The sequence below is a fragment of the Gymnoscopelus microlampas genome (genome assembly GCF_963454915.1).
Source record: "Gymnoscopelus microlampas genome assembly, chromosome: 6".
Taxonomy (NCBI): domain Eukaryota; kingdom Metazoa; phylum Chordata; class Actinopteri; order Myctophiformes; family Myctophidae; genus Gymnoscopelus; species Gymnoscopelus microlampas.
In genome coordinates, this window is record NC_139943.1 from 23,044,330 (window position 1) to 23,072,287 (window position 27,958).

Below are 27,958 nucleotides of genomic sequence, written 5' to 3' on the forward strand. Positions count from 1 at the left end.
TGAGATTATATAAAGGTAAATTGCAGCATGCTGGAAGAGTCCTGTTGTTTTTGTGTAATTCCCAGAAGCACCCAAGACGAGCAAACAGCTTAGCATCTCCCTCAAACATCAGACAACGTACATTACATATAGCAATGTGATTGTCCTTTTACAGTTCGTTCCTCCTAACTGAAATACTCCCAGCTTAATGTTACTGACAATCGAAACATCCTCTCTAGGTAACGGCTTTGTTCTTTTTGTAATTTTTTGTATTGCAGTATATGTAAGGGTGTGCCGGTTTGTCAGAAGTCAAACCCTTAGGTCCCAATGCTTTATCCAGACACGGTTGGCTCTAATATATTTTTTATTTACTTTTCTTAACAGAAATTATTATGTGGTCACAATAACAGGAGTAAGGACCCTCTTACACATCACAATGTTCATTGCCATTTTACACCTGACACATTTTTACGCCCAGCCCCCACAATGTATAGTTACCAGCAAACATGATATTTGGTGTTTGTTCTCCAGAGTTTATTGATCAAATCTAGCACTCCTCATCCCAATGTCTTCCCCATCCCCTTCTCTCTCCTCCCCATTCTTGTCATCCCACATGCCCCATGATCCCCCCCTTCCCTTCACCCCACCTTCCCTCCATTCTTCCTCCCCCTCATCCCTACTTTCCTTCATCCGTCACACCCACATCTCTTCTTCTACTTTTATCATCCCCTCACGCTTTCCTCTTCATGCATTCGTCACCTCCTTCCATCGATCCTTCATTCCTTTTATTCCATACAGGTTTCACCTATATTTCATATTCAATAAATAATTTAACCCAAAACGATGTATTGTTTGAAGGCGTGGTCTTCACAAAGTGAAAGTCTTTGGAATATGTGTGATTTTGTGCTTTTGTATTGAATAATAAGTCATTTGAAGTGAACAAAGAACCAGTCCATATTTAATATTCATATATTCACTGTACATTGATAGGCTGTAGGCCAATATATACTATATGTTCACGTATTCAGAGACACAGTGAAGGTACAGATATCTATTACCAGAATCTAAGCTCACTATTTTCTGTTCCATCTTTACTTTATTTTACTTTGGTTTGGTTGCTGCTATGACACCTGAATGGCCCTCTGGTGATCAATAAAGACTAATGTAATGTTGTTACATCCCACATGAAGAGGCCTCTGAATGGACAACTGTCGATGTGGCTGATGACATGAAGACTCAATTAGAATCAATGTGGAGGCACATGGAGGCATAACCCCCCACCTCCACTCTGGGCTAATGATGAATGAGGGATTCCTCTGGTACATATAAACTGCTGCTGCAGCAAGAGAGACATGGTGAAACCCGGAGTCAGACACAACTTCACGTTGGACTGTTGTTGATCCTGCAGCGCTCAGTCCACAGACAGGCAGTCACACAAGATTCTGGTAAAGTGTCTCTGTTTTATAACTACTAGGCTATGTGATGGTATAACAGGAATCTGTCTCCATCTTAGGGATTTGTTGGGGCATATTAGGTGCATTAGTGTAGTATTGTAGGATAATGATTAGGTATATTAAATGTGTGGGCAAGTTGTGAATTGTGTTTACTGAATGATTTGCAGTTCAATTTCCTTAATTTCAGACTTCATATTGTGGACAACCGGCTCTCTGACAAGGCACTGCATACACTGCATATTAGAGCAACAGAACATGCATTCAGATAGACTACTATAAACTATGCCATACTGCTACACATTTCTATGCTATGCATTGATATATCCCTTTTTCTTTTATTTTCTTTACAATCTTACATCATTCTGACTTTTGTATTTGCTTAATTATTATTTTATGCACAATGTTGAGGAAGCTCCAAGTACAAGAATGTCACTACCTGCAGTGTTACGACATCTGTATTGTAAGCAAATGACAATAAATCCATTGAACCTACAAAAAACAATACACCAACTTTGAGGATCACATGGAAATACGTTTTTTTTTTTACTTTTATGTGTTAACCTTGATGATTATTGACTTGGTCAGTATAAATGTCTTTTTTATTTTGTAAAATTTAGTAGGCCTATATATGAAAATATAATCAATATTTTTAGCCAGGTTAATGCATGAAAAGATAATCTAATTAAGTCACTTTGATGGCATCAGTGAAATTGAAAGATGCATAACTGCACTACAGCAATGTTTATGGTTTAGGTTATGTATGCACTGTCCCAGGTTCAATTACCTGTCCCTGATCACTGTGTTGTGTTTTATAGATATGGTACGATATCTGCTAGAATCCGGTTTTAACTCATCCTCCTGGCCCCGCCCCTGCCTTGATGCCTCCTGTCAATCATCAGACACAGTCCAACTGATTCTTGTCATTATGGTGACCACCTTCCTGAGCGTTGCCACCGTGTTTGGCAATGCACTGGTGCTGCTATCCATCAAGATCAACCGCCGCCTGCGTTCCGTTAACAACTACTTCCTGTTGAGCCTGGCGGTGGCTGACCTCGTTGTTGGCCTCATCTCCATGAACCTCTACACCATGTATCGTCTCTGTGGCCACTGGCCCCTTGGGACCCTTCTCTGTGACCTTTGGCTCGTACTGGACTACTGGGTGGGTAATGCCTCTGTTTTGAACTTGTTGCTCATCAGTTTGGACCGGTACTTCTGTGTGACACGTCCGTTCACCTACCCGTCACAGCGAAGTGGTCGGACGGCCGTCCTGATGATAGCTGCTGTCTGGCTGTTAGCGCTACTGATCTGGGCTCCAGCCATTCTCATCTGGCAGAACGGCGCTGGCAGGCGGAGTGTTCCGGATGGACACTGCTACATCCTCCTCCTGTCCAGTCCTGCTGGTACTCTGGCAACCACGATCCCCTCCTTCTACCTCCCAGCACTGGTTATGATTGGTCTGTATGGGCGAATCTCCTCCGCTAGCCGCAGGAGACTCGGCATGATTCCGATGGCCCAACGGGCAGAAAATAGAAGCTGGGTGTCCATTGACCCAGAGACAGACACCGTGAACCAGTCAGAGTCCAGCAGCAGCTTTAAACACAGGAGGAACAAGAGGCTTTCTGAGCAGATCGAGGGAGGAACCTCCTCCCCTCCACCCTGCCAGCCATCTAACCCAAACCTTAACCCTAACCCCGATCCTATCACTATCCCCAATGCCAACACTGACAGCTCTGACCTTAACACTAACACAAATGTCATCACTGACATCAATATTAATATCAACACCAACCCTGACCTTAACACTAAAACCTACACTGGCCCCAGTACCAATACCAAACTCACACAAACAGGAGATGGTTATGGATCCGTTTCCTCCCCTACCCTGGCAGAGTTTCCCAGCTTCGGCAGGGCAGGAAGAAGGCGCAGAGTCCTAGCGAGGGAGAGGAGGGTGACGAGGACCATTTTGTCCATTCTGCTGGCTTTCCTTCTCACCTGGACGCCTCATAACATCATGGCTGTGGTCGCTGCCTTCTGTCACTCCTGCATCCCAGGTGGCCTGTGGTCAGCAGGCTACTGGCTGTGTTACGTCAACAGCACAATCAACCCCTGCTGCTATGCCTTGTGTAACGTCACCTTTAGAAAGACCTTTAGAAACATCCTCCGCTGTCGTAGGAGAAACAACTGATTCTATCGCCCATGTTACATTTTAATGGTCAACAACTGTATATTTTAGTATATTTTGTTCCGCTTGTTAGAACTTACTGTTGAGCCTTCTGGATGTGTGGGTCTAATTTGACCGAACATCTGTGATGGGAGTCGTGCACTTGACTTGATACCTTCATTGATATATCCACATTACCATCTGTCGTTCTCCTCTAACATCTAAATCAGTGTTTCTCAACCTGTGTCCCCCCATCATATAGCCAGGTCCCTTACACCCACCACACCCAATTAAAATTAAAGCTTTATCTTTATTGTGTATTGTGTTGCTTATATAATTTAGAAAACATCTCATAGATTTCCGAATATCAGATTTTACATTCAACTGGACTGTTAGTATGTGATTATTATGTCATTATTAGCCTTCTTCCCAGGGAGAGAAAAAAATCCTGTTACGATAATAAGTACAATTGTATATGGATGTCAGGCCCTGTCACATCAGGCCCCTCCCACAACACTGAATTGCAGGGCTGTCATAGCCATAAACATATAAAGGTAGACGCCTCCTCTGGCTCTGAAGCGTCTGTATGGCGGGCACGCTTCCGCTTCCGGGGGGGGGGGGCAGCTGGAAATTTCCGCGTGCGTCACAGAAGGGGGCGTTCAGTAGGCCAATCAGAGGCAGGTGGGGGCGGGACAACTAGATTCTGACAAGTCCTGGAAAAGACGCGCTGTGATTGGCCAGTAGTCAACACGCTGTGATTGGCCAGTGCCCGTGCCCCCCGGAAATATGGCGGCCACCATACGAGACAGGTCACTCCAACAAACTGCAGAGGCCAATGAGGTATCTAGGTTTCTATCTATGGCAGGGGTCTTCAACGTTTTCAGGCCAGGGACCCCCTAGCTGAGAGGGAGATGAAGCAGGGACCCCCTCTATATTGTATACAATTGTGTTTCAGATAAAAACATTTCTTTTTACTTAGTCTGCTCTTTTTTCCCTCTACACCTAGCCTCTTTGCCAAAAATAGCCGATCTACAAGCTCTCAACGCCTCGCAGTGCGAGGCGTTGACAGCTTGTAGATCTGCTATTTTCGGCTAATGTTCCCCTCAGAAAAGGAATATGGTTCAAGTGGTTAATGTAAAAAAACTAAATCCTATCACGGACCCCCTGTTGAAGACCCCTGTTCTAGACTACTGCTGGTTCACAATTCAGAACAGCTATCCAGCTATAACGTTTAATACAAGTAAAAGCAGTTAATGAATAAGTGGAGTAGCTATAAATAAAGCATCTTTTAAACCAGAGGTTCCCAAACCTTTTAGCTCGTGACCCAAAACATAAATTTGATGTCTCCCTGGGACCCAAAGCAGTGAACGTAGCAGATCTACAAGCTCACAATGCGTGACATCATAAGCTTGTAGATCTGCTATTTTCACTACCGGGTGGTAAACGGAACGCTCGTCCCAAAAACACACTGCCCCATTTTTTTCGCGCTCCGAGGCCGCTGGTTTATACCCGGGGCATGGTGTTTTAGGACGACGGCTGGAGATTCAGGGGTGGAGCCAGGCTAACGCACCGAAACACACTCAAAAAACAGCAGATTCAGCAAAAAAACGAAAAAAAAAACAAGACTCTCCCCACCGGAAATCGGCAAGACACACCATCTCCCGTTTGCTTCCCGTATCTGCATAGTCTCGCGTAGCTTTCTGCGTGAAGTGGGCGGACGCCTTTTTAGGAGACCGGAAGCAGGTTGGGGTGTTGGGGTGAGATGGTGTGTCTTGCCCCAAATGTATTGGGTCCCGAGCTAAAAGGTTAGGGAACCTCTGGTTTAAAAGATGCTAATATTATCTTTGTGTATTGTAGCTACTCCACTTATTCATAAACTGCTTTTACTTGTATTAAACCATTGGTTCTCAAAGTGGGGTCCGGGGACCCCCAGGGGTACTTGAGGGGGTTCCAGGGGGTCCCCAGCTAGATGATGGACAGGAACCAAATGGACCCTTATGGGTCTGTAACTCTGAGAGTGTACAAATGGAACCAAATGGACCCTAACGGGTCCATTTGGTTCCATTTGCACACTCTCATAGTTAAATTAACATTGGTTTTACAATGTGAATTGGGGTCCCAGAGGTATAAATGCCATTAAATGGGGGTCCGTAGCCTAATGCATGTCAAACTGGGGGTCCTTGAAATTAAAATGGTTGAGAATCACTGCTAGAGAGCCGTAAAAACCTTCTCTTATTGGGATACCTGGCTTATCTTTTCAAATGGGGGTCCGCGGGGTAATAAGTGTCAATTAGGGGGTCCTTGACATGAAAAAGTTTGAGAACCACTACTTTATGGTAGTTAGTTAGTTAATATAACAATCATATTTGATTTATTGAAGTGAAGGAATATATTCAACTATTTCTTTATACATTTTGCAACGCACTACCCCCACTGTGCGCACAACCATATGACCTCCATACAACGTTACGTCCATACGAAACCCACAATTCAACAATTAATCAATAAGCAATCTGGGAACCCATGCAAAAAAAAAAGAAGGGGGAACAGCGCCCCCTGCGACGTCGTATATACGACGTCCCGAGTCAGACCTCCCTCAGTCAGCTACTTACTCACTGAGATCCTGACTCAGACGTCGTTTGGACGTCCGTTTTGGACGTCCATACGACGTCGCAGGGGGCGCTGTTTCCCCCTTTTGTTTTGTGCGTTGAATTATGAGTTTCGTATTGAACTTTTAAGTGTTTACATGGCTTTTCCCAACCTATAGCCTAAGTAACTCATGAAGACTATTATCTTCTGTATCTGTGATGCCAAAAATAACGTCATTACAGTATATATATACAGTCATTACATGTATATATGGCTCGTTAACTGGCTCGTTAACTCTCAATAGACTTATCAGCCGTTGTTGCGCGACTCGCGGGGCGGGGGGAAGGTTTTGGCCCGGTCAACAGAAATAGTGCAAAAAAACAAGACTCTCCCCACCAAAATCGTCAAGAAACACCGGGCCGGTCTTGCCGATTTTGGTGGGGAGAGTCTGTTTTTTTGCACTATTTCTGCTGAATCAGATGTTTTTGATTAAAGTCAGCTGCGTTGCAAAAACACCATCAAAAAAGTCCGTATGACGTCCATACAACGTCCAAGAAGAGGTAGACCTCGACTTCGGGGTCTTCAACCTTTTCAGGCCAGGGACCCCCAAACTGATGGGGTGATGGAGCAGGGACCCCCTGAGCATGCAGGGCAATGCTCAAATACACACAACAGTTCTATAGTGGTAAAAAACAGTCAGACCTCTGTACCCTGCACGGTTTAACTGCTTCAGTAAATCTGAGACTCCTTGGACCATTTCCATTCCCCTGTCGTCAGCCTCCAGCACAGATGTACGCCCAGGCAAGGATAACTTTTATTACAGTTTGTAAAAGTGACAGCTTCATGCTCATTGTCTGATGTGACTTTAAGGTTGACATGTAAATCAGTGTGAATGCTAATGTGCACTTCATTATCATCATCAATGTATGATTATTTGTCTAATTGTTTATTTTTAATGTCACCTTTTCTTCAATAAATCCCTGCCAACTACATCATATGGCCTGTTCCTTGTAGGAGTTGATGCAAAAAGGACTTTAGCTTGTTATTAATTCAGTTCCTACATTGACACAATAGTATATGAGAAAAGTCATACTAAACCCGTACTGTGTCATAAAAAATGAAGTCATACAAATAAATACTTTAGTATAAACAAAATGCCATACAGTCCTGTCGTTAAAAAAATACTTTGTTCTTGTCAGCCTAAATTGTTCACAGCACAGCTATCTATTTTTATATTTAATTCTTGTGACAACCCTGGGGGTTGTCAGGGTAACTGGTGTGGTTGTCATGGTTACTAACCTGGCGTCTGTGTTTCAGAATGATTGGAGGGCGGAGTGTGTCATCAGTGGAGATCTGGCCCACCTGGAATGTCCTCTATAAAACAGGTGGCTGGACTTCATTTTTGTTCTCTCTCTCTCACCATGAAGCTCACTGGGAGCACTCCAGCCTTTTGGATTTTGGTTGTTAACCACCCCAGTGTCTGTATTGTGGGGAAAACTTTGGCTGAAAATAGCCAATCGACAAGCTCACAACACGTCACAGCGCGACGTGTTGTGAGCTTGACGATTGGCTATTTTCAGCCAAAGTTTTCCCCACAATAACAAAACAGAAAAGACACTAGTACTGAGCCCTGAAGGACTCGGGTTACCCATATGGGGTTACGTTAGCTTTAATAAAGATCGTTTAAACGGTCTTTGTTTGTTTGAGCTTCCTCATTTTGTTACAAACTGAGCCGTTTGTAACCTTCTTGGTTGGTTGTTGCAATAAATACATGAAATCAAAGGGTTTGAATTCAATTTACATAATTTGTATGTCATTTGTTTGTTGAGTCACTACTAGAATACCTCAAAACGAAACAGAATGCAGTTCACAAGTATGGAGCTCAGCCTCAGCCTATAATTGATCATTGATTTGCTAGATATGCTGCATGCCATGAGTGTAAAGAGGTATTTTCTTAAACTTAATTCAGTTAATCTAAGAGGATCTGTGGTCATAATACAGCACTGTTTGATAAACTATATTTGAAAACTTTACAGCCATGTTTTTTAATGTCCAGTCCAAAGTGAGAACAGCAAATGTACTTGATTTAACAAAAAAGTTAAGGTTGATTAAAACTGCTATAGTTTTGATCATCTGAAACTAAGGAATTTATAAATGGCAAAAAGGGTTTGAATTTTAATGACATTACGAAAATCTCTCTGTTTGCTTTCAATGAAAGTGTAAATCTGGGTTCAGACTCAGCCAGAGTAAACATTTTCCATCAGATGGTTTTAAACAACCTAAATCTCAGTCGTGTCATAATGAACCCTTTCCCCTGATCATCAGAGGGTGTATCTAGTAGATTCAGTCATTCTGTCAGGGGTAGAGGTGCTTGCTGTGGATTTTCATCTTTTGACCTGTCACCTCTCCCTTAAACTTTAAATATAACCTCGAAATCCTAATTAATGTGAAAGGCCTGGTGGTGTAAGTGAAAAGCATAGGCTTCACAAGCGGATGGTTGTGGGTTTGAATCTTGGTCAGGGAAGTCCTCAATTTTTGGTCTTTTTAATGCGAGAAGCATGGATGTAGCCCGCCTCCCTCCTCATGCCCTCTTTTAGCTCCGGTAGGAGAGGGAGGAGCATGGAGGGAGCCCACCTCCAGGGGGAGGAGCTTAATAAATTTACATATTAAGCAAAGATTTTTATTTTAGTATTTTTTGTGATTTAATGGCCACTGTTTTTTTTCACATTAATTTGTTTAAGACATTTTTTTATTGTTTTTTTTTATTCACCAGTTTGTATTGACCACAGCTCCATTTTGTTTTGTTGTATTACCCTTTTAGATTTTATTTAGTATTGTTTGAGTTGTTTTGAGTGAGCTTTGAACCTCTAACCTTTGGTTTGTGAACCTTTGATTTATCTTTTAAGCCACGCTGGCATGGAAAGTACAATTGGGAACGTCATCCTTGGCCCGCCTTTTAGAATTTAGATGGACAGTGAAAATGTTCTTCAGGAGCCTTGAACCCTAAAACTTCTGCTTTCAGACCCTGTATTTATCTCTTGAGCCACGCTGGCATGGAAGGTTCAATTGGGAACGTCATGCTTGGCCCGCCTTTTAGAATTTAGATGGACAGTGAAAATGTTCTTCAGGAGCCTTGAGCCACACAGGTATGGATAATACAAACGAGAACTTAATACTGATACCACCTTTTATAATTTAGATGGACAGTGAAAATGCGTCCCAGGAGTTTCGAACCTTAAACCTTCGGTTTATAAACCCCAGAGTTTTCTCTTGAGCCATGGTGGCATGAACCATGCAACTGAGAACATAATATTTAAACCACCTTTTCAGGATTGAGATGGACAATGAAAATGTTCTTCAGGAGCCTTGAACCTTAAACTCTTTGGTTCATGAACAGTGATACATCTCTTTTTTTTAAACAAATATTTGTATTAGTTTCAGGTTTTACATGAAATCAATTTTACATTTTGTACTTTTCCATTTTCTCCCCTTTCCCACCCCTCCCCCCACATGTTATTGCTGTCACAATTTCCTTTTCAAAAAATAAAGACAAAAGAATTCTGTATCAAATGTAGTGGAACAAAAAATGTTTAAGACATTTTTTTATTGTTTTTTTTATTCACCAGTTTGTATTGACCACAGCTCCATTTTGTTTTGTTGTATTACCCTTTTAGATTTTATTTAGTATTGTTTGAGTTGTTTTGAGTGAGCTTTGAACCTCGAACCTTTGGTTTGTGAACCTTTGATTTATCTTTTAAGCCACGCTGGCATGGAAGGTACAATTGGGAACGTCATCCTTGGCCCGCCTTTTAGAATTTAGATGGACAGTGAAAATGTTCTTCAGGAGCCTTGAACCCTAAACCTTCTGCTTTCAGACCCTGTATTTATCTCTTGAGCCACGCTGGCATGGAAGGTTCAATTGGGAACGTCATACTTGGCCCGCCTTTTAGAATTTAGATGGACAGTGAAAATGTTCTTCAGGAGCCTTGAGCCACACAGGTATGGATAATACAAATGAGAACTTAATACTGATACCACCTTTTATAATTTAGATGGACAGTGAAAATGCATCCCAGGAGTTTCGAACCTTAAACCTTCGGTTTATAAACCCCAGAGTTTTCTCTTGAGCCATGGTGGCATGAACCATGCAACTGAGAACATAATACTTAAACCACCTTTTCAGGATTGAGATGGACAATGAAAATGTTCTTTAGGAGCCTTGAACCTTAAACTCTTTGGTTCATGAACAGTGATACATCTCTTTTTTTTAAACAAATATTTGTATTAGTTTCAGGTTTTACATGAAATCAATTTTACATTTTGTACTTTTCCATTTTCTCCCCTTTCCCACACCTCCCCCCACATGTTATTGCTGTCACAATTTCCTTTTCAAAAAATAAAGACAAAAGAATTCTGTATCAAATGTAGTGGAACAAAGAAATATACCTGACACAAACAACAGACATGATTTAAATTCGATATAGACAATGAAATGTAGCAGAAAATAAATAATAGGTGTAATTTTAAAAGAAAAAAATGTTTTTTACAAAAGACAGACAAAAAAAAAATAGACACACAAGATGAATCAACCAGATGCCAACGTGCCACACGCCCTTGTAAGCAACCCAGAATGCTATCATAAATCACTGTCTATCAGTCACTTAACTCACCACAGATATATAGAGGTCTAGATTCCTATTTGGCCAGAGAATTAGAGTAAATAGAGAACAAAGAGAGAGATAAAAAAAAGGGGGTTTAGCCCATTGGAAGCACTGTTAGACTCTCAAAATAAGAAATGTATGGATGCCAGATTTTGTAGAATTTATCTGTAGACCCTCTGGTTGTGAACTTAATCTTTTCTAGCTTCAGAAAGCTCATCACGTCTTTAAGCCACATAGCCACGGGGGGGGGGGGGGGGGGGGGGGGGTTTGGGGATTTCCAACCCAACAAAATCCTGCGCATTGCTAACAGTGTGGTGAACGCCAATACATTTGATTTCTTTGTGGTTAGAAGTCTAAAGTATAAGTCTGGTGGTACACCAAAAATTGCTACCAAGTCCAGAGCTCGATGAATGTTAGGGACCAAAAAAAAAGTCACTACCAATCAACTTTAAATTGCCTGAAACGTACTCCTAACAGGTTTTTGGGGGAACAATTTTTTTTTCGTTTCGGTAGTGACACCATTACCGAAACAGAAAAAAAATTACTAAGTCCAGAGCTCGATGAATGTTAGGGACCAAAAAAAATGTCACTACAAAGTACTACCAATCAACTCTAAATTGCCTGAAACGTACTCCTAACAGGTTTTCGGGGGGACGATTTTGGCCTCCACACGTGATTTTTTCGGATTTAACTTTCGTTTCGGTGGTGACCAACTTTCGTTTCGGTAGTGACCCAATGGTGAATTTACTAAGTCCAGAGCTCGATGAATGTTAGGGACCCAAAAAAATGTCACTAGAAAGTACTACCAATCAACTCTAAATTGCCTGAAACGTACTCCTAACAGGTTTTCGGGGGGACGATTTTGGCCTCCAGTCCACACTTAGTGATTTTTTCGGATTTAACTTTCGTTTCGGTAGTGACCCAATGGTGAATTTACTAAGTCCAGAGCTCGATGAATGTTAGGGACCAAAAAAAATGTCACTAGAAAGTACTACCAATCAACTCTAAATTGCCTGAAACGTACTCCTAACAGGTTTTCGGGGGGACGGTTTTGGCCTCCACATTTTTTCGGATTTAACTTTCGTTTCGGTAGTGACCAACTTTCGTTTCGGTAGTGGGGTAGGGGGTAGGCCACCACATATATCGTATATTTATGTATAAAAGTGTGTTTTATATGTATAAACAATTAAACATGAACAAATGGTTGCCTGGAGCCTGCTCCTACCCGCACAGGTTGTCCTAGTAGGTGTGCAAAAGACCTTTTCTTTCTCTACAAAATATGTATAAACATACCATGTTATTGTGCATTCAATACTAAGCTATTAAAATATGTCATTTTTTAAAAATCAAACAACAATTTCGCAGACCCCCTGCAGTACCTCCGTGGACCCCCTAGGGGTCGCGGACCCCTTGTTGAAGACCTCTAGGTCATAGCCCTGTCACGTCCCTGTGACATGATGATACTGACATCATCAGTATCATATGTCAGTATCATGGTTAATGTCATGTCAGTATCATGGTTAGTCATGGTCAGTATCATATCAGTTTGGTTAGGGTTAGTTAGCAGGTTAGGGTTAGTTAGCAGTTGAATAATAGGTTGAAGAAGAGATTGTCTCATAACTGAAAGTTGTGTGTTTGATCCATGCAACAGCCAATATCTCCTGTTGAATCCTATATCTCCATTACATCTCTACTTTCTGATAATTTGTGGATTTTGGTACTGATATAATTGCCATTTGAAAATGAGAAAATGCAATCACATAAAATTATTGTATTCTGAAACTTTCTGAAAGACAGTCATTTTGTATTTTTAATATTCTGTAATTGGTTGTGTGCAGTAATCTGGAGGAACAAAATACATTATTGATGTCAGTTACATTGTTGACACTAATTACATTATTGCATTCAGGATGACTGTACAGAAAAGTCAATGCCCTAAAGAGACAAATAACAGTAACTGTCAGAGGAGTCAAACCGTTGGTGGAACAGAAGTGGACGGGATTTCATTTAGTAACATTTATGGGTATAATCTTTTTTTAACTTAAATCTAAAGCCTTGTTATGACCCGTTGCGTTTGAAACATAACAGGTAGGCTCCTGCTGCTTGCAGTAAGAGAATGGCAGTTATTAAGGCATCCGTTAAGACATCACTGTGTTTCTCCGTAGGGAACAAAGTAAACAGTCAGTCAAACATATGATCATAAGATTTATACACACTGTACATATACAGGCTCTACAGCCCATGTCAATATCTGACCTGGTCAACACAAATCAGTCCAACATCACCAAAAACTATTTGGGTTACTGTATGTGCACTTTGAGAAAGAATATATCCATAGCTTCATGACCATGCAATACAATTTTTTGTACTCAAAATATTCAGAGATTCTATGTACTGTATGTTACATAATACTGTATGTTTGTTGACAGTCAGTCATCAAACTCTGTTTAGGAGGAAAACAGTGTCCAAGTATATGATAAAAACATTGTTTGTGTGTGTTTAAACATTTGCATATTGACAGCTCGGTGTTGATATTTATCCTGTGTCCCATTTCCTCCTTCTGGTATCAATCTAAACCAAAATAAAATATCTTTATTGGTGTAGTAGGGTTTGCACATGCAAGGAATTTGACATGGTGGACATAACAAAATACAAGTGATTAGGGCTGAACGATTTTGGGAAAAAATCTAATTGCGATTTTTCTGACCGATATTGCGATTGCGATTTGATTGCGATTTTTTTAATAAAAAAAAAAAAAAATCTTAAACATTTTTTTAAAGTCAAGCTTCAGTTTAGTATTCACTGTGTACGTTTAAAAAGTAATTGGAAGTAATGGAACATTACCAAATGGCATACCATTTATTTACTGTTCTAGATTCTAATAAATAAGGATGAGAACTAAAAGATATGAATTGCTTCATTGCTTCCAACATGTATCTTCCAAGTACTTTTTTCCCCATGTATATATTTAAACATTTAGCTGGAATAGAAATAGCTTATTTTTGTAAACAACCCAACATTGAACTTGTTGTCATTAACTTATGGCTCAAGAGAAGCTTTTTCTGAAATGAAGTTCAATAAATAAAAATAAAATTAAACAAATAATTACCATTTCGTGTAAACAATTCACAGCAGTGAAATAAGTAAGTCTTTCACTTATGGCTCCAGAAGCATATTTACTGATATCCAGTATTTAGCTTATGTAGATTAACATTCAACTAAAATTAACACTTTTTTGTCTCACAAGGCAAAGTCCTCTCCTACTGTACATTGTATTACTACTACTCCTTGGAAGTGAAAAACTCAGAATACATAACGCAGTGGTGGAAAGTAACTAAGTACATTTACTTAAGTACTGTACTAAGTACAATTTTGAGGTATTTGTACTTCACTTGAGTATTTCTAATTTCCAATACTTTAACTCCTACTCCACTACATCTCAGAGGCAAATATTGTACTTTTACTCCACTACAATTATTTGAGAACTTTAGTGACTAGTTACTTTGCAGATATAAATTATAATATTATAAAACCTACATTAACCACTTTAGCCCTATTTTATACCTAGGTAATTTGAAAATAGCCGATCTACAAGCTCACAACTCGCCGCGATGCGACGCGTTGTGAGCTTGTAGATCTGCTTTCAAACATTAGTATTTTTACTTTTGGTACTTTAAGTACATTTTACTTAAATACTAATATACTAATAAAATACTAACCAATACTTTTGTAGGCCTACTTTTATTCAAGTCAATTTTGAATTTGGGATTTTTACTTGTAAGAGAGTACTTCTACATTGCAGTATTGATACTTTTATTTAAGTACAACATTTGAGTACTTTTTCCACCACTGTACATAAGTGACAAAGATACAGTTCATAGTCGCTTCTTTTGTTTTGGGCTTGTTTTCATAGACAGGGTTGCTTATTTCTCTCTCAAACCCTGGCAACACTGACCAGGAAGTGCTTTGCATCGTATTGTTGTTTACATTGGATCACAGCATCCGACAGTAATAGTTTAATAATGATGGGAAAAATATAAGTTACACTTACAGAAACAAACATAGATATGAGCAACACTACTACTACACTACTTGTGTCGAACCGAAAATAATGTTTTACCGCTACGCGCGGCATCGGGGACTTAAGTTGCGCAACGCGGCCGCTCGACAAACTTTAACCTAACTCTATGAGAGGGACAGAGCGAGAAAGAGAGAGGGGGGGGGGCGGGGGGGGGCGCTGCCCTCTCGCTGCCCTCTCGCTGCCTGTAGAGAGAGGCAGCCACTCTGGATAGAAGGAGACAAGTCCCGCGGGTGCTCTGGGATTGATATTAATATTACAATTATTTATTATGATAAAATAAAAAAATAAAAAATCGCGGCCTTTGCGATTAGCTAATCGCGTGGTTTCAAATCGCGATTTCGGTTTGAAAACGATTAATCGTTCAGCCTTACAAGTGATGTTGATTGTCTTTATGCTGCAAGCTTATTAGCCAATCCACCTTTGCTAACAAATCCTGCCCTCAAGGGAAGAGTCTGAAGGACAAAAACTGCCAAATCATGTGCAAGTATTATGAACAAACCCATAATGTAAACATGTTGCCCTATATTTACAAGCTTCAACATTATATTTCTCATTCAAATTCAACAATACTTTTATCAAAATTTGACAAACCCCCAAAATAAAGACATTGACAGTGTTGTTTTTCTCCAAATGAGCATCAGTGATGTCCAAATGATTTGAATGGAGCAGGTCAGAGATGTATTTCCACTGACCCAGGTAATAAGTCCACGTCCAGAGTCTCAACTCCAAACAGTTATCATCCAGTAACACAAAGGCCTCAGGTTCAGTTCCCACAGCAGCCATGTGCTCTGTCAAGGTGTCCTTGAGCAAGGCACTTACAGTAACTGTCCACCTGCTCACTCACTTTTAAGAATACACATGGCCCTTTGACCAATCCTCTTTGTAAGTTAAAATTTGATTGGTTTTGCTGTAGCCAATCAGCAATAAGATACCCTATCTTCGGATTCGGAGTGCAGTTGATTAGTGTGTGTGTGTGTGTGTGTGTGTGTGTGTGTGTGTGTGTGTGTGTGTGTGTGTGTGTGTACACTTTAGGAGTGTTAACACTTGACAAAACTTGCTTGTGACACGGCTGAGTGTAGTTTGGGTAGAGCTGAAAAATGATTGCAAAATGATTTACATTTTAAAAATGTAAACAGTGGTCAGTTTCTGAACTTAATACATGTTCCTTGTATTAAAAGAAGAGCTGTCGCAACTTCACCTTTTTTGTAAAGGTTATTCTTTCGGCATGTCTGCTTTATTGCTGACAGAGACCGTGAGCATAGAGACAGAAAAGCCAAGAGAGGGGGGAGGGGGTGACATGCAGCAAAGAGCCTCGGTCGGATTCGAACCCAGGGCAGCTGCGGGAAGGACTACAGACTTATTTATGTTGTATGCACTCTTACCAAGTGAGCCACTGGGATGCCCAAAACTGCACCTTTAACTGAAAACAACTTCATTAAGAAGGGGGACGCCTTGCCAGCAACATAGCCGACATCTGTTGAACAATGCCCACACAACGTCTCCGTTCAACCAACCACTCTTTCTCCCACATCACTGTAGATGGGGAACCAGAACGTTCTCAGAGTCAGACAGGTGGTTTATGAAATGTTATTGTAGGCAGCGCTGGCCCTGGGCAGGCTGGACTGAGCTCAGCTGCATGTTGCTACGAGAGACTGAGATAACAAGGAAAATGTCCTCGGGTAGAACTCGGATGTGTGAATTTCACTTCTGCACATGCAGCACGACTGACTGTAAATATGTCAGTTCGTTGGTATGCCCGAGGCACAAGTCATGTACTGAACGGGTTCTGTATTAATACGTGAGGTGTACCATTTTAAAACCCCTAGTGCGTCTACATGCCCAGGTTGGTGAGGTGACCTGTGTGTCCTACAGAGTTCAGGATCATGGCTCTCTGGTTCTCCAGAATTTCTCTGTCTCTGCTGAGGGAAGCTCTCTCCTCTTCCAACATAGCTCTGTCTCTTTCAAGCGCCGCTCTCTCTCTCTCCAGCCACAACCGCTCTGCCTGCACCGCCGCTCTGTCCCTCTCCACCGCCGCTCTCTCTCGCTCCAGCACCTCCCACTCTCGCTCCATCTCCATCCCTCTGTCCTCCTCCACCTCCATCCCTCCCCTTCTCTGGCACTCGTTCACTCCGCCGTCGGCATACGACGGATTCGAGCCCTCGTAGTCGGAGGAGGACGAGGTCGGATGGGGTTGATGTGAAACCCGATCCTGGTTAGAATTGGGGCGTGACCTGTGCCTGGGGGCGGGGTCTGGGTGGGCGGAGTCACCGTCCTGGGTGATGGGAGTGAGAAGAGGGCCGCTGCTGATTAGACGGCCCTCCATGGCATCATTCATCAGGTGGAACCAGGGCCAGGAAGCAGCGTTGTCCGTCATGTTCTCCATTCCTACTGGAGGGTACTTCAAATCCTACACACAAATATTAATGTTACAACCACTAGTAAATACTAACTGTAGTATCATGCTACTACTATTACTACAGCAGCAGTTCACCATCACTGATGGAGGATATTTAAAATCCTACATTTATTATGGTCATTATTATTATTACTGATATATCATGTCTAATGATGATCATATTTTTGCATCATTATAATTATTACCTTATATCTTCTCTTGAGATTGTCCCATTTCTTGGACATTTGATATGTTGACACTTTACCCAAAAGCCCAAGCTCCTTCAGAATGGCCCTGCAGGCAGACAGATAAGACAGCTCCCTTAGCTCCATATAGACACACGGCCGGAAGCGGAAGGCCTACAAATTCACACCCACTTTTGACACAGCGCCGCTACTCGGGGTCCGTTAGAACGATGAACTGCAGCTCTCAATGCAATCTCTATGAGAGGCATTGTAAAATACCGTAATTTCACTGGTTAACTACTGAAGCTGTAGCGATTTTTTTTTTTTCTAATAAAGTGTCCCATTTGTTTAATTTATCCTTTTTAATGTCCCATATCTGCCATCTCGATATACTACCCACAATATACGGTACTATAATATACTCCATCAGTATGTCAAAACCTCTAGCATCGGAGATCTAGCGTTTAAGTGGTCGCATGGTATATACGTCACGGACGCATCCCTTGAGGTTTTCAATACCCAGAAAACTGGCGAAAGTGGCCGTTTTCAATATGTTTTGGTCATTATCTCTGGAACAGAAGGTCCAATCTGGTCGGTTGGATGCGTGACTTTGAGGACATTAAGAACGCATTGACACCTTTTCGGGTTACTTTTTTTTTTAGGGGAGGCGAGATCTAAGTTGGGCAGGCGACCGCCTGTCCTGCCTCTACAGTGGGTAGAGGCAGGACGCTCGTAAAGGCAGTGATGTCACTGAAATGCGACAACTTGTCTGTCTGCTGTCTACCCTCTGCTGTGTTAACATTATGGGTAAGTCGTTAAAGTGGCAAATTAAATGTGAAACACAAACTATTAAGAAAACAAGAAGATATGTTGACAAAGACACTCCATACATTTGGAAACATATTTTTATTTAAATCAATATCGTCTCCAGTTAATGTAGGATAATTTTAAAAGTAGGCTAATTCTCATATTCTCTCATAGAGATTGCATTGAGAGCTGCAGTTCATCGTTCTAACGGACCCCGAGTAGCGGCGCTGTGTCAAAAGTGGGCGTGAATTTGTAGGCCTTCCGCTTCCGGCCGTGTGTCTCTGTAGACAAACTGTCTGTTTGTCTACAGAGACACACGGCCTGTCTGGCAGGCAGACAGAACGACAAACGGATAAACTGTCTTACTTCCAGGCAGCCTTGGCAGCGTTCCTTCTGCCTGTGAACAGAGCTTCGTTAGCAGCTCTCAGTTTGATCAACCTCCTGGTGTCCTGATCCGTCACTATGGAAACACACAGACAATAATACTTTTATAATAATAGTACAGCTAGCAATTTTATTAGTACTACTGCTACTACAATATGCTCTACATGGCGTCTGTTTAATTATTGAGACGTACCCTTAGGTGGTCTATGCTCAAATCACATCAGTCTCCCTCTCAGCTCTCTTACCGTTTTCTTATTTCATATTGCAATAAAGAATAAAAACTTTCGACAACAACCTTTCATGATACTGTATATGACCAGACAATCCAAACTTTATCTTGTAGAAGCACAAGTAGTAGTTCTTACTCTTGAAGGAGTGGAATGTGAGTGCTTGGCTCTTTGTCTTGTGATTAGTTCTTACAGTTGTATGAGCAGAATGTGATGAGTCCTTTCTCTTGTAGGAGCAGAATTTGCATCGGCTCTTAGTCTTGTAGGAGCAGAATGTGATTGGTTTTTAGTATTTCCGGGAGCTGAACTTGAATAGTTCTTGCTGTTGTAAGAGCATAAATGATTGGTTCTTAATAACATAAGAAAAAAATGCAATTCCTTTTTACTGACGTAGGATCAGAATGTGATTATTTCCAACTCTTGTAGGAGCAGAAAGTGATTGGTCCTTAGTAGCAGAAGACTTTAGTTCTTACCGTTTTAGGAGCAGAATGTTATTGGTTCTTACTCTCATCTAGGAGCAGAATTGTGATTGGCTTTTGTACTGTTGTAGTAGTCTCGCATAGCCAGATGATCAGAGATCTCCACCTGCTGATACTGTACATCTGGTGACAACTACATTCTATGAATGGGCTAAATCTGGGCCGAAACAATTTGGGAATTATAGTCCAGGGGCCAAGCCATATTTTGGTACCACCTAAGGTGACCGTAAAGTTTTTGTATTTTTGTCTTCCTACATGTCTCTAGTTTATATTTTGGTATGATAACCTTTCCAATTTTGTAGCTTAATGGCAGTTATCACTACCTACCGGCTAATGTATCCGGTAGGAGACACAAAGTAGAATCTTTGTGTCTCCTACCGGAAATACACCCGGGCATCAAATTATTGCGACAAAAAACAAAATATATCCATGTATTCAAGGCTTCATGGGGTGTGCAATTGATAGAAAATAAATCATTTTTTGGGTGAACTCCTCCTTTAAGTTTCCCAGGGGGACTCTCTACCCATTCAGCAATGACCACCCTAGACCGAAGGAGGGTCAACTTTTACAAGCTTATGGAAAGCAGTCTTTTTGCAAAGACCAAAAATCTGAGAAGTTATCAATTGCACACCCCATGAAGCCTTGAATACATGGATATATTTTGTTTTTTGTCGCAATAATTTGATGCCCGGGTGTATTTCCGGTAGGAGACACAAAGATTCTACTTTGTGTCTCCTACCGGATACATTAGCCGGTAGGTAGTGATAACTGCCATTAAGCTACAAAATTGGAAAGGTTATCATACCAAAATATAAACTAGAGACATGTAGGAAGACAAAAATACAAAAACTTTACGGTCACCTTAGGTGGTACCAATTTGTGAAAATATCAATGTTGGCCCCTGGACTAATTAAAAAAAGAACAACATTACAGAAGCGATGCGAAGACTTGAGGCCGTTCCTTCATATGGGATGGTATCAGGATTGGTTGTCAAAGCAGTGGGTGTAGGATTGTTACCGCTGGCTCTCTCCGGTGTCCAGACCCATTCAGTGAATTTAAATTTCCCAAGGCTTATCAATAGGCAGAGATCTCAGATAGACTACTGTCGTCATTGAATGTCATTGGCTCTTTGTACTGTTGTAGAAGTAGAATGTGATTGGTTCTTACTCTTGTAGGAGCAGTCAGTAGGTGTCGAACACTCCTCCCCGCTGGCGTCAATAAAGGTCACAACGCCATCGGCCTCTGTGTCCCCCAGACTCTCCTCCAGCTCCGACATGCTGCTCCTTTCAACCAACAGGCAATCCCGGTCGCCGGGGGTCGGGGATGAGCCAAAGACGTTCTCCTCCTCATTGGTCCAGATGGGCGTCACTCGGGGCGCTTTCCCAGCCAGGCGACCCTCCATTGCGTCACTCATCACCTGGAACCATGGCCACGATGCTGGATTGGTCTGGTTCTCCATCCCTCGAGGAGGAAACTTTAAGTCCTGATAGACAGATGGAGATAGATAAAGTGATTGTATAGATTAGATACATCGGCAGGAACTGTTGCCATTTCACGTCTTTCCGTTTTGCCTACAAGCATACACTGTATCAGATACAATATGGCTCTGTGCAATTTTGCACATAAAATGAAGAATTGCCTACGAAAATGTAGTTGGTATAATTTGAGTATGCTCCGCTTTGAAATGGCAAGGCTTGGTACCGTCCTTCGCATCCTTCAAAGGACGCAGCCTTCGTAGGCTGAACCTTTGAACGATGCAGCCCCTGGCCTGAATTGGGATTGGGACTCTACTGATAATTAATGAGTATATTTTATAAATTTAAGGTATTTTCTACCTTGTACTTGGTCTTCAGATTGTCCCATTTCTTAGCCACCTGGTCAGGTGTGATCTTCCCTGTCAGTCCCATCTGCTTCACTATACCCCTACACACACACACACACACACACACACACCGGTTAGTTCTAGTACTGAGTGACAGTTGAGAGACCACTTGAGCCGATGTCTTAGCAACAGACATTATCTAATCTGTCTTACCTCCAGGCAGGCTTGGCTGTGTTTCTCCTGCCAGTAAACAGAGATTCGTTAGCTGCTCTCAGCTCAATCAGACTCCTGGTGTCCTCCTCTGTTACTATAGTAAAACAAACCATAATAATATAACTTCAAATGTTTTCATGTAATAATAATATGAAGATGATTATAATAATAAATAAACAGTATGCATTTTGCATCTCTAATATAATATGGCTGCACTTATAAATGTAAAGACTTCCTCTAGGTCTGTCTGTTAGTATGCCCGACAGTAACGTCAGTATACTGTATAATACAGTATATATAACGTTACTAAATCATATTATATAGTATATATAACGTTACTGTCGGGCAGAAACCTCTTATCTCCATATTTTAACTTTTTTGTTTTCATAAATGAATTCCCTACATTGTCACAACGTAGCAAAAATAGCTGATCTAGGCTGCTAATGCAGCCTGACAGCATGTCGCGGGTTCGAATCCCGATCCCGACGACCTTTGCTGCGTGTCACTCCCCATCTGTCTCTCCCCATTTCCTGTCAGTCTACTGTATACTATTAAATAAAGGAAAAATATATATAAAAAAAGCTCAAGCTCAAAACGCCTTGAATTTGAATCCTAAAAAGTTGCCGTTTTGGACATGGAGGTTTCTACCCGACAGCAACAATATACAGAATTCACATACATACTAACAGACAGACATAGAGGAAGTCTTTACATTTGTAAGTGTAGCCATCAGCCATCCTGTGGAGCTCCCCGAGGGCAGAGGATCCATTCTTGTCTTCGTTGTCCACCAGGAGGTCAATCTCAGACTCCGTCAGGAACTCTGCCATGCCGCTGCTCCCGCGCCCCACAGACGACCGCCGCCGCGCTCGTTTTCTGGGTGGGGGAGGCGGTGGGGAAGATGACGACGAGGGTTCGAACTCTTCATCTCCATCCTCAATGATGGGGGTGAGGAGGGGGGCGGATGTGGCGAAGCGTCCCTCCATGGCATCGTTCATTCTGTAGTACCACGGCCATGAAGATGGGCTGGACTCTGACCCGCGAGACGGAAACTTCAACTCCTGGACAACACAGGAAGCACAGTTGGTAGGGGTGTAATGTATTTATGCCTTATAACTTGGTACTTTCCCCCCTGCTGAACCTGAACACAGAAATGCCAGCTGCATGATACATCATAAATTCACAACTCCAACAAACAGTACTATGAGTCATGGTAGGCTAGAAAACTAAATCGTTTCTAATGTCATGTTTAATTTTTCTTATTGTTGAAAATAACTTTACTGCCAGACATCTACTTGCTGATTAAAATGGCTGTTTCCACTCTGGGATCATCTTTTTATTTTCTTATCTTATCTGATACCTTATAAGTCCTCAGTTCAAATACTACCGAAGTGGAAAAAGCGGCACTCCAAAATGAAGGATGCAAGACTGGCTCAGATAAACATTCTTATTTATTGTGAACGCTTGTCACGTTTCAGCCTCAGCCTTCCTCAGAGCAGATTTTATTTGTTTTATTTTTTATCTGCTCTGAGGAAGGCTGAGGCCGAAACGCGTCAAGCCTTTTTCCACTTGGGTGGTATTTGAACCTAGATATATTTATAGCTGAGCACCCACTGCCTAAACAAAATCCAGAGGAAGCGCACCTGCTTTTTTTTACCCCCTTACCTTATACCTCCTCTTCAGGTTGTCCCATTTCTTAGCCAGCTGTTCTGTGGTCACTTTCCCCTGCAGGCCCAGTTCATAGAGTATCGCTCTGAAACAGACACAATATTAGACATTACTGGGCGGCCATAGATGCATGGGATATCTCCACTCGGTTTGGGTCCCCAGTTCAGTCTATGTGTTGATGTATCCATAAACAAGACACTTAAGCCCTAACTGAACCCCTGTTGTCTGTTTACATACAGACAGGCTGGACAGACTGTTATAAGGTTTTATATAGCTTTTTAGGTTTAGAATAAGCATTAACATTTGATAACAGTGTTGGGGTTAGGATTAAGATAGAGACAGCAGAGTGTAAGGGAGCATTCACACCGAACACTACAAACGAAAAGTCAATGGAAAGCCACGGCTCCTGGATCTGGGCCACATTGTAGCTTGAGTTGAAAAATGTTGAATTCATGCCACAAAGTTGTCTGCAGCAGAGCTGATTTGTGACAAATCTTCAATGGCAGAATAAATATCATACAGAGATCGAAAGGGAACGAGCATGGTGCTCTAGCAAGTTTTTTATTTGCTTGACAAACATCAATTCACTGTAGCTAATGCTGTATAATGTACCGTAGTGGCGTTTCATTTGGGTTCTTTAGTCTACTAACTCAACCAAATGTGAATTATGCGAGTTGTCCCACATGCACTACTTTGAGTGCTACTTAGTTAATAGCAAGAATGCAGCAATATGTAGTGTTCCGTGAGAATGCAGCATTAGGATAAGATAAAAGAAAGTTGGGTTAAGGATTAGATAGTAAAGTGATGGAATTACTTGCAATTAGGATTAGATAGCAGAGTGTTTGGGTTAAAATTAGGATTAGATTGGTATATAGATTTCATTAGGATTAGGGATTATTTCGTACCTCCAGGCAGGCTTCGCAGAGTGTTTCCTCCCAGTAAACAGAGCTTCATTGGCAGCTCGTAATTTAATCATCCTCTCCGTCTCTGGCTCTGTCACTGTTAGAAACACAGCAGTGTTTGCAATGGCATTATGTGTATGTGCGTACATATTTAAATTACATGTTTATTATAAACTATAATACAGCTAGGGCAGGCTATATAATAGTATTATTAAAGTTACTAACAGGACAGGAAACCACACAGGCACTGTGGCCAAATAATCCATCAGATTAGGATCTGTCAAAGTGGCCAATAAAGTAGACAAATTTACCAGCCAGAATAAAAATGTTGGCTACCAGTGCACTTTACTTACACGTACTTTTATAGGTGCACTCTGAGATCCGCCTCCAGCCCATGGGAACGCCCTGCTGTGGAGTGCTGCCTGGGGCCCTCCCACTGTCCCCTACGGCCTCCGCGGCGACCGTGTCCTCCATTTCAGTCTTGATCAGAAACTCTAGGATGTCTGCGTTCTCTGTGCTCTCGCTGCTTGCCGACTGACCGTTGCCATGGTGACAGGACGCAGCGAGGGCGTTGGTGAGGTTGTTGACGGAGTCAGGGTTCAACACTAGGTTGCTGTTGTACAGACGACCCTGCATGGCCTCGTCCATGATGGAGAACCATGGCCACGAGTCTGAGGAGCCTCCAGACTCGTGGTTATGATACGGCTGCTTCAGATCCTACAGGCGACATTATCGTAGAGTTAGTACATATTTAACACAGTTAACGTGGGTGTCAGCTGCACAACAGAGAAGAATAGAAGGAAAATAGAATAAAAAAATGTTTATGTGGATTCTACACCACCCCAACAGATTCAGCAAATCACAAGTGAATTGTGTGCATTTGGTTTGACAAAGCCTGCCAAAGTGACAAGTCATGGCTGATTAGAATATTGACACGGAATTGACGGAAATACTTAATGCGGCAAGTCTGGTCAAGTTGAACTTCATTTTAGTTCACAATTGCACAATTGTCATCATATACCTCCAATTTACACACCTTGTATTTGGTCCGCAAGTTGTCCCATTTCTTGGCAATCTGATCGGCTGTCAATTTGCCCTGAAGACCCAAGCCTTTGAGAATGGTGCTGGAAACACAGACAGGAGGCCACAATAGGTTTCCTAACACCAATCTAATCTAAGCTAATCTAAACTGCCTGTTGATTGTTGCATCTTATCAGAAAACAAGACAATTATTAACAGAGGAACGTTAACAGCTACATTCTATACATACTTCCAGGCGATCTTGGCAGAGTTCCTCTTGCCTGTGAAAAGAGCTTCATTGGACGCCCGGAACTCAATGAGCCTTTTCACATCCTCCTCTGTCACTGTAAACACACAACACTTATCAGCACTAACAATCGGATTAACTCATTAATAGCAAATGGGTGTCTAATTGATTGATAAACAGTAATTAATCAACTGTCTTCCGCCGTCTCTGTAAACAAAAAACAAACAAAAACTGATGAAGCAATGTGCCTGAAATATAATAATATTAAATAATATTAATAACCAAATAATAATAGCAATGAAATGGGTCTTTTGTATAGCGAAAGGAGAATGTACATTACAACAGTTATCAGAAAGACAGGCAGTAACAAAGTATTAGGTAGACACAGCCTCTGTAATGATGTGCATTACACTGTTGATACAACAGAACATATTACTCACTTTTATAGGAGTTGTCTGCTGTCTGTGGCAGCATGTTCATGGCGGACTCCATACTGATCATGGACTCCTAGATTAGAAGAATAGAACAGTGTTATTTCTCACAAACAGACAGGAAGGAAGGGAGGAAGGAAGGAAGGAAGGAAACCAGCCGTGACCAAAGCATAGGGTACTTTTGCCTGAAAACTCCCTTATATGCCTGTTGAAATGCCAGCTAAAAACTGTCTTCCAGGCATCCATTTACACTACAAAATCCTACTATAATTCTAGTAACCTCTGTCCGTTTGTAGTGGTGGTGGTGGTGAAGACACCCGGTTCTCCTCACTGGCTGGACCAATTGCTCTGATTTTGCTCACAGCCATTGACCATTACCATCTGAACTTAACTGTGAAGCCCGTTTTTCGATTTCATCAAATCTCAGCTTCTTATTAGCGTTTTTGTGTCAAAGAATGTCGTCCCATAGCTGCGGCTGCCCAGCTATGGGACAAACTGCCTCCCGGGTTGCCAGATCATGTGCGTATATCCCCCCACGGCTGCGCCGACCGGGTATGGTCTAGTGTTCTATAATTTCAACAAAATGATAAAACATAACATTGAAGATACAGGTTGAGATAATATAATCTAATATCTTAAGTATGATCAAGTAATTTTAACCTGTCAAACAAAATGTTATACTACATATCTTTATCTATATAAAAAGTAGGATAAAGTTGTGTTATGGTTATAATGGGAGAATGAGAATGTCTTAACAGAGCAAAGCTTGGGGCAAAACAATCTCCCTTAAGTCTGTCCAGTCAGGTCAGGCTAGCTGGGTTAGCTACATCCGCTATCCTGCCACTTTTAACTTTGTTTCTGTAAATAAATGGAACGTCTGTTTTACATGAGCTGAACAGGAACGTGCATAAACAGTGGAGGAATGTGAGTTGATAACAAGCCAAGCTTAGACCCATAACAACAGCTACAGGCAGACAGCCGCTGGGAGGGGAAGAGAGCAAGCTATGCTAAAGCTAGGCTAGTAAAAAAAAAAACATACCGACAAAAAACAACAGTCATTCCACGCTGTGTTGTGGGAAATGCAGTCTTTGGTATCTGCCGTTTTCGCGGTTTAAGCATCAGAAAGGTGGAGAAGAACAGATGTTGCTGTGTGGACAGTAAGCTTTGCATTCCTGTTTCCTTTCCTCTGCTGTGTCTGAGGGTGCGTTTCATTAACTACACCCCTGGTGTACCTCCGTCACGTGACTCTGATCACAGCGCAGCTAGCCTCGCGTCACCAGCAGCCTTGAGAGCCTTTCCACTACTTGTTTCCACCGCGGAAAGCCTGGTATTCATTCTAAACTGGCCCGTGTGATCCGGTTTAGAAAACATATGTGTTCCGGTGGTGTGTTCCCGTTGGCGCCGCATTGTTTTTGTTCCCCACATCAGCGGTTCTCAAACTTTTTTTGATTGACACTTATTAGCCCGCGGACCCCCATTTCAAAAGATATGCCAGGGACCCCCATAAGAGAAGATTTGTTTACGGCTCTAGCAGTGATTCTCAACCATTTTAATTTCAAGGACCACCAGCTTGACATGCATTAGGGCTACAGACCCCCATTTAATGGCATTTCTATCACTTGGACCGCAATTTATATTGTAAAATCTATGTCAATTTAACTCTGAGAGTGTACAAATAGAACCAAATGGACCCTTTAGGGTCCATTTGGTACCAGAGTTACAGAACCATAAGGGTCCATTTGGTGCCGAATCTATCATTTAGCTGGGGACCCCCTGGAACTCCCTCAGGACCCCTGGGGGTCCCCGGACCCCACTGCCAATGCCCCACATAATGTGGATCAAATCAATTCGCTTAGTCTCGCTAGTCGCGCTACCTGCTACGTCGTAACATAGCTTTTAGAATAAAAGATGGACAGACCAAACGATTATTATACCCAAAAGAAACAAAAAACATTTATACCAATGTAAACCAATGTTAAACTAGGAGAATCATTTTGGAGGTGCACGGCACCGGAGGTTCTGGTCGTGGGTTCCGGCCACCTGATGACGTAAAGTTATTTCTGTCCAGACCGGATCGCGCTGTGTGTGTGTGTGTGTGTGTGTGTGTGTGTGTGTGTGTGTGTGTGTGTGTGTGTGTGTGTGTGTGTGTGTGTGTGTGTGAGAGAGTGAGTGAGAGAGAGCATGTGTGCGTACGTGCGTGCGTGCCTGTGTGTGTGTGTGTGTGTGTGTGTGTGTGTGTGTGTGTGTGTGTGTGTG

At 41.9% G+C, this 27,958-nt stretch overlaps 2 protein-coding genes across 3 annotated transcripts; one reads left to right on the forward strand and one right to left on the reverse strand.

Moving 5' to 3' along the window:
* Positions 1-2,358: 2,358 nt before the first annotated feature.
* chrm4b (cholinergic receptor, muscarinic 4b) lies at positions 2,359-3,618 on the forward strand (the record flags this gene model as incomplete). Its single annotated transcript, XM_084059494.1, has 1 exon — positions 2,359-3,618. The coding sequence occupies one exon, from the start codon at positions 2,359-2,361 to the stop codon at positions 3,616-3,618; it is 1,260 nt and encodes a 419-aa protein (XP_083915620.1).
* Positions 3,619-13,036: 9,418 nt separating this feature from the next.
* On the reverse strand, positions 13,037-26,922 carry LOC311047583 (uncharacterized protein). Of its 2 annotated transcripts, none has more exons than XM_084060333.1 (14): positions 26,742-26,922; positions 25,712-25,778; positions 25,275-25,368; positions 25,041-25,128; positions 24,364-24,721; positions 24,008-24,101; positions 23,100-23,187; positions 22,150-22,495; positions 21,438-21,531; positions 21,238-21,325; positions 20,570-20,885; positions 18,679-18,772; positions 17,527-17,614; positions 13,037-17,332 (listed from the first exon to the last, which is right to left on the reverse strand). In XM_084060333.1, exons 2-14 carry the CDS (start codon positions 25,770-25,772, stop codon positions 16,757-16,759), a joined length of 2,385 nt encoding a protein of 794 aa, XP_083916459.1. In that variant the 5' UTR covers positions 25,773-25,778; positions 26,742-26,922; the 3' UTR covers positions 13,037-16,756. The 2 variants fall into 2 exon arrangements, with proteins under 2 accessions (XP_083916459.1, XP_083916458.1); XM_084060332.1 differs by having other exon boundaries at positions 24,358-24,721.
* Between the last annotated feature and the right edge of the window lie 1,036 nt (positions 26,923-27,958).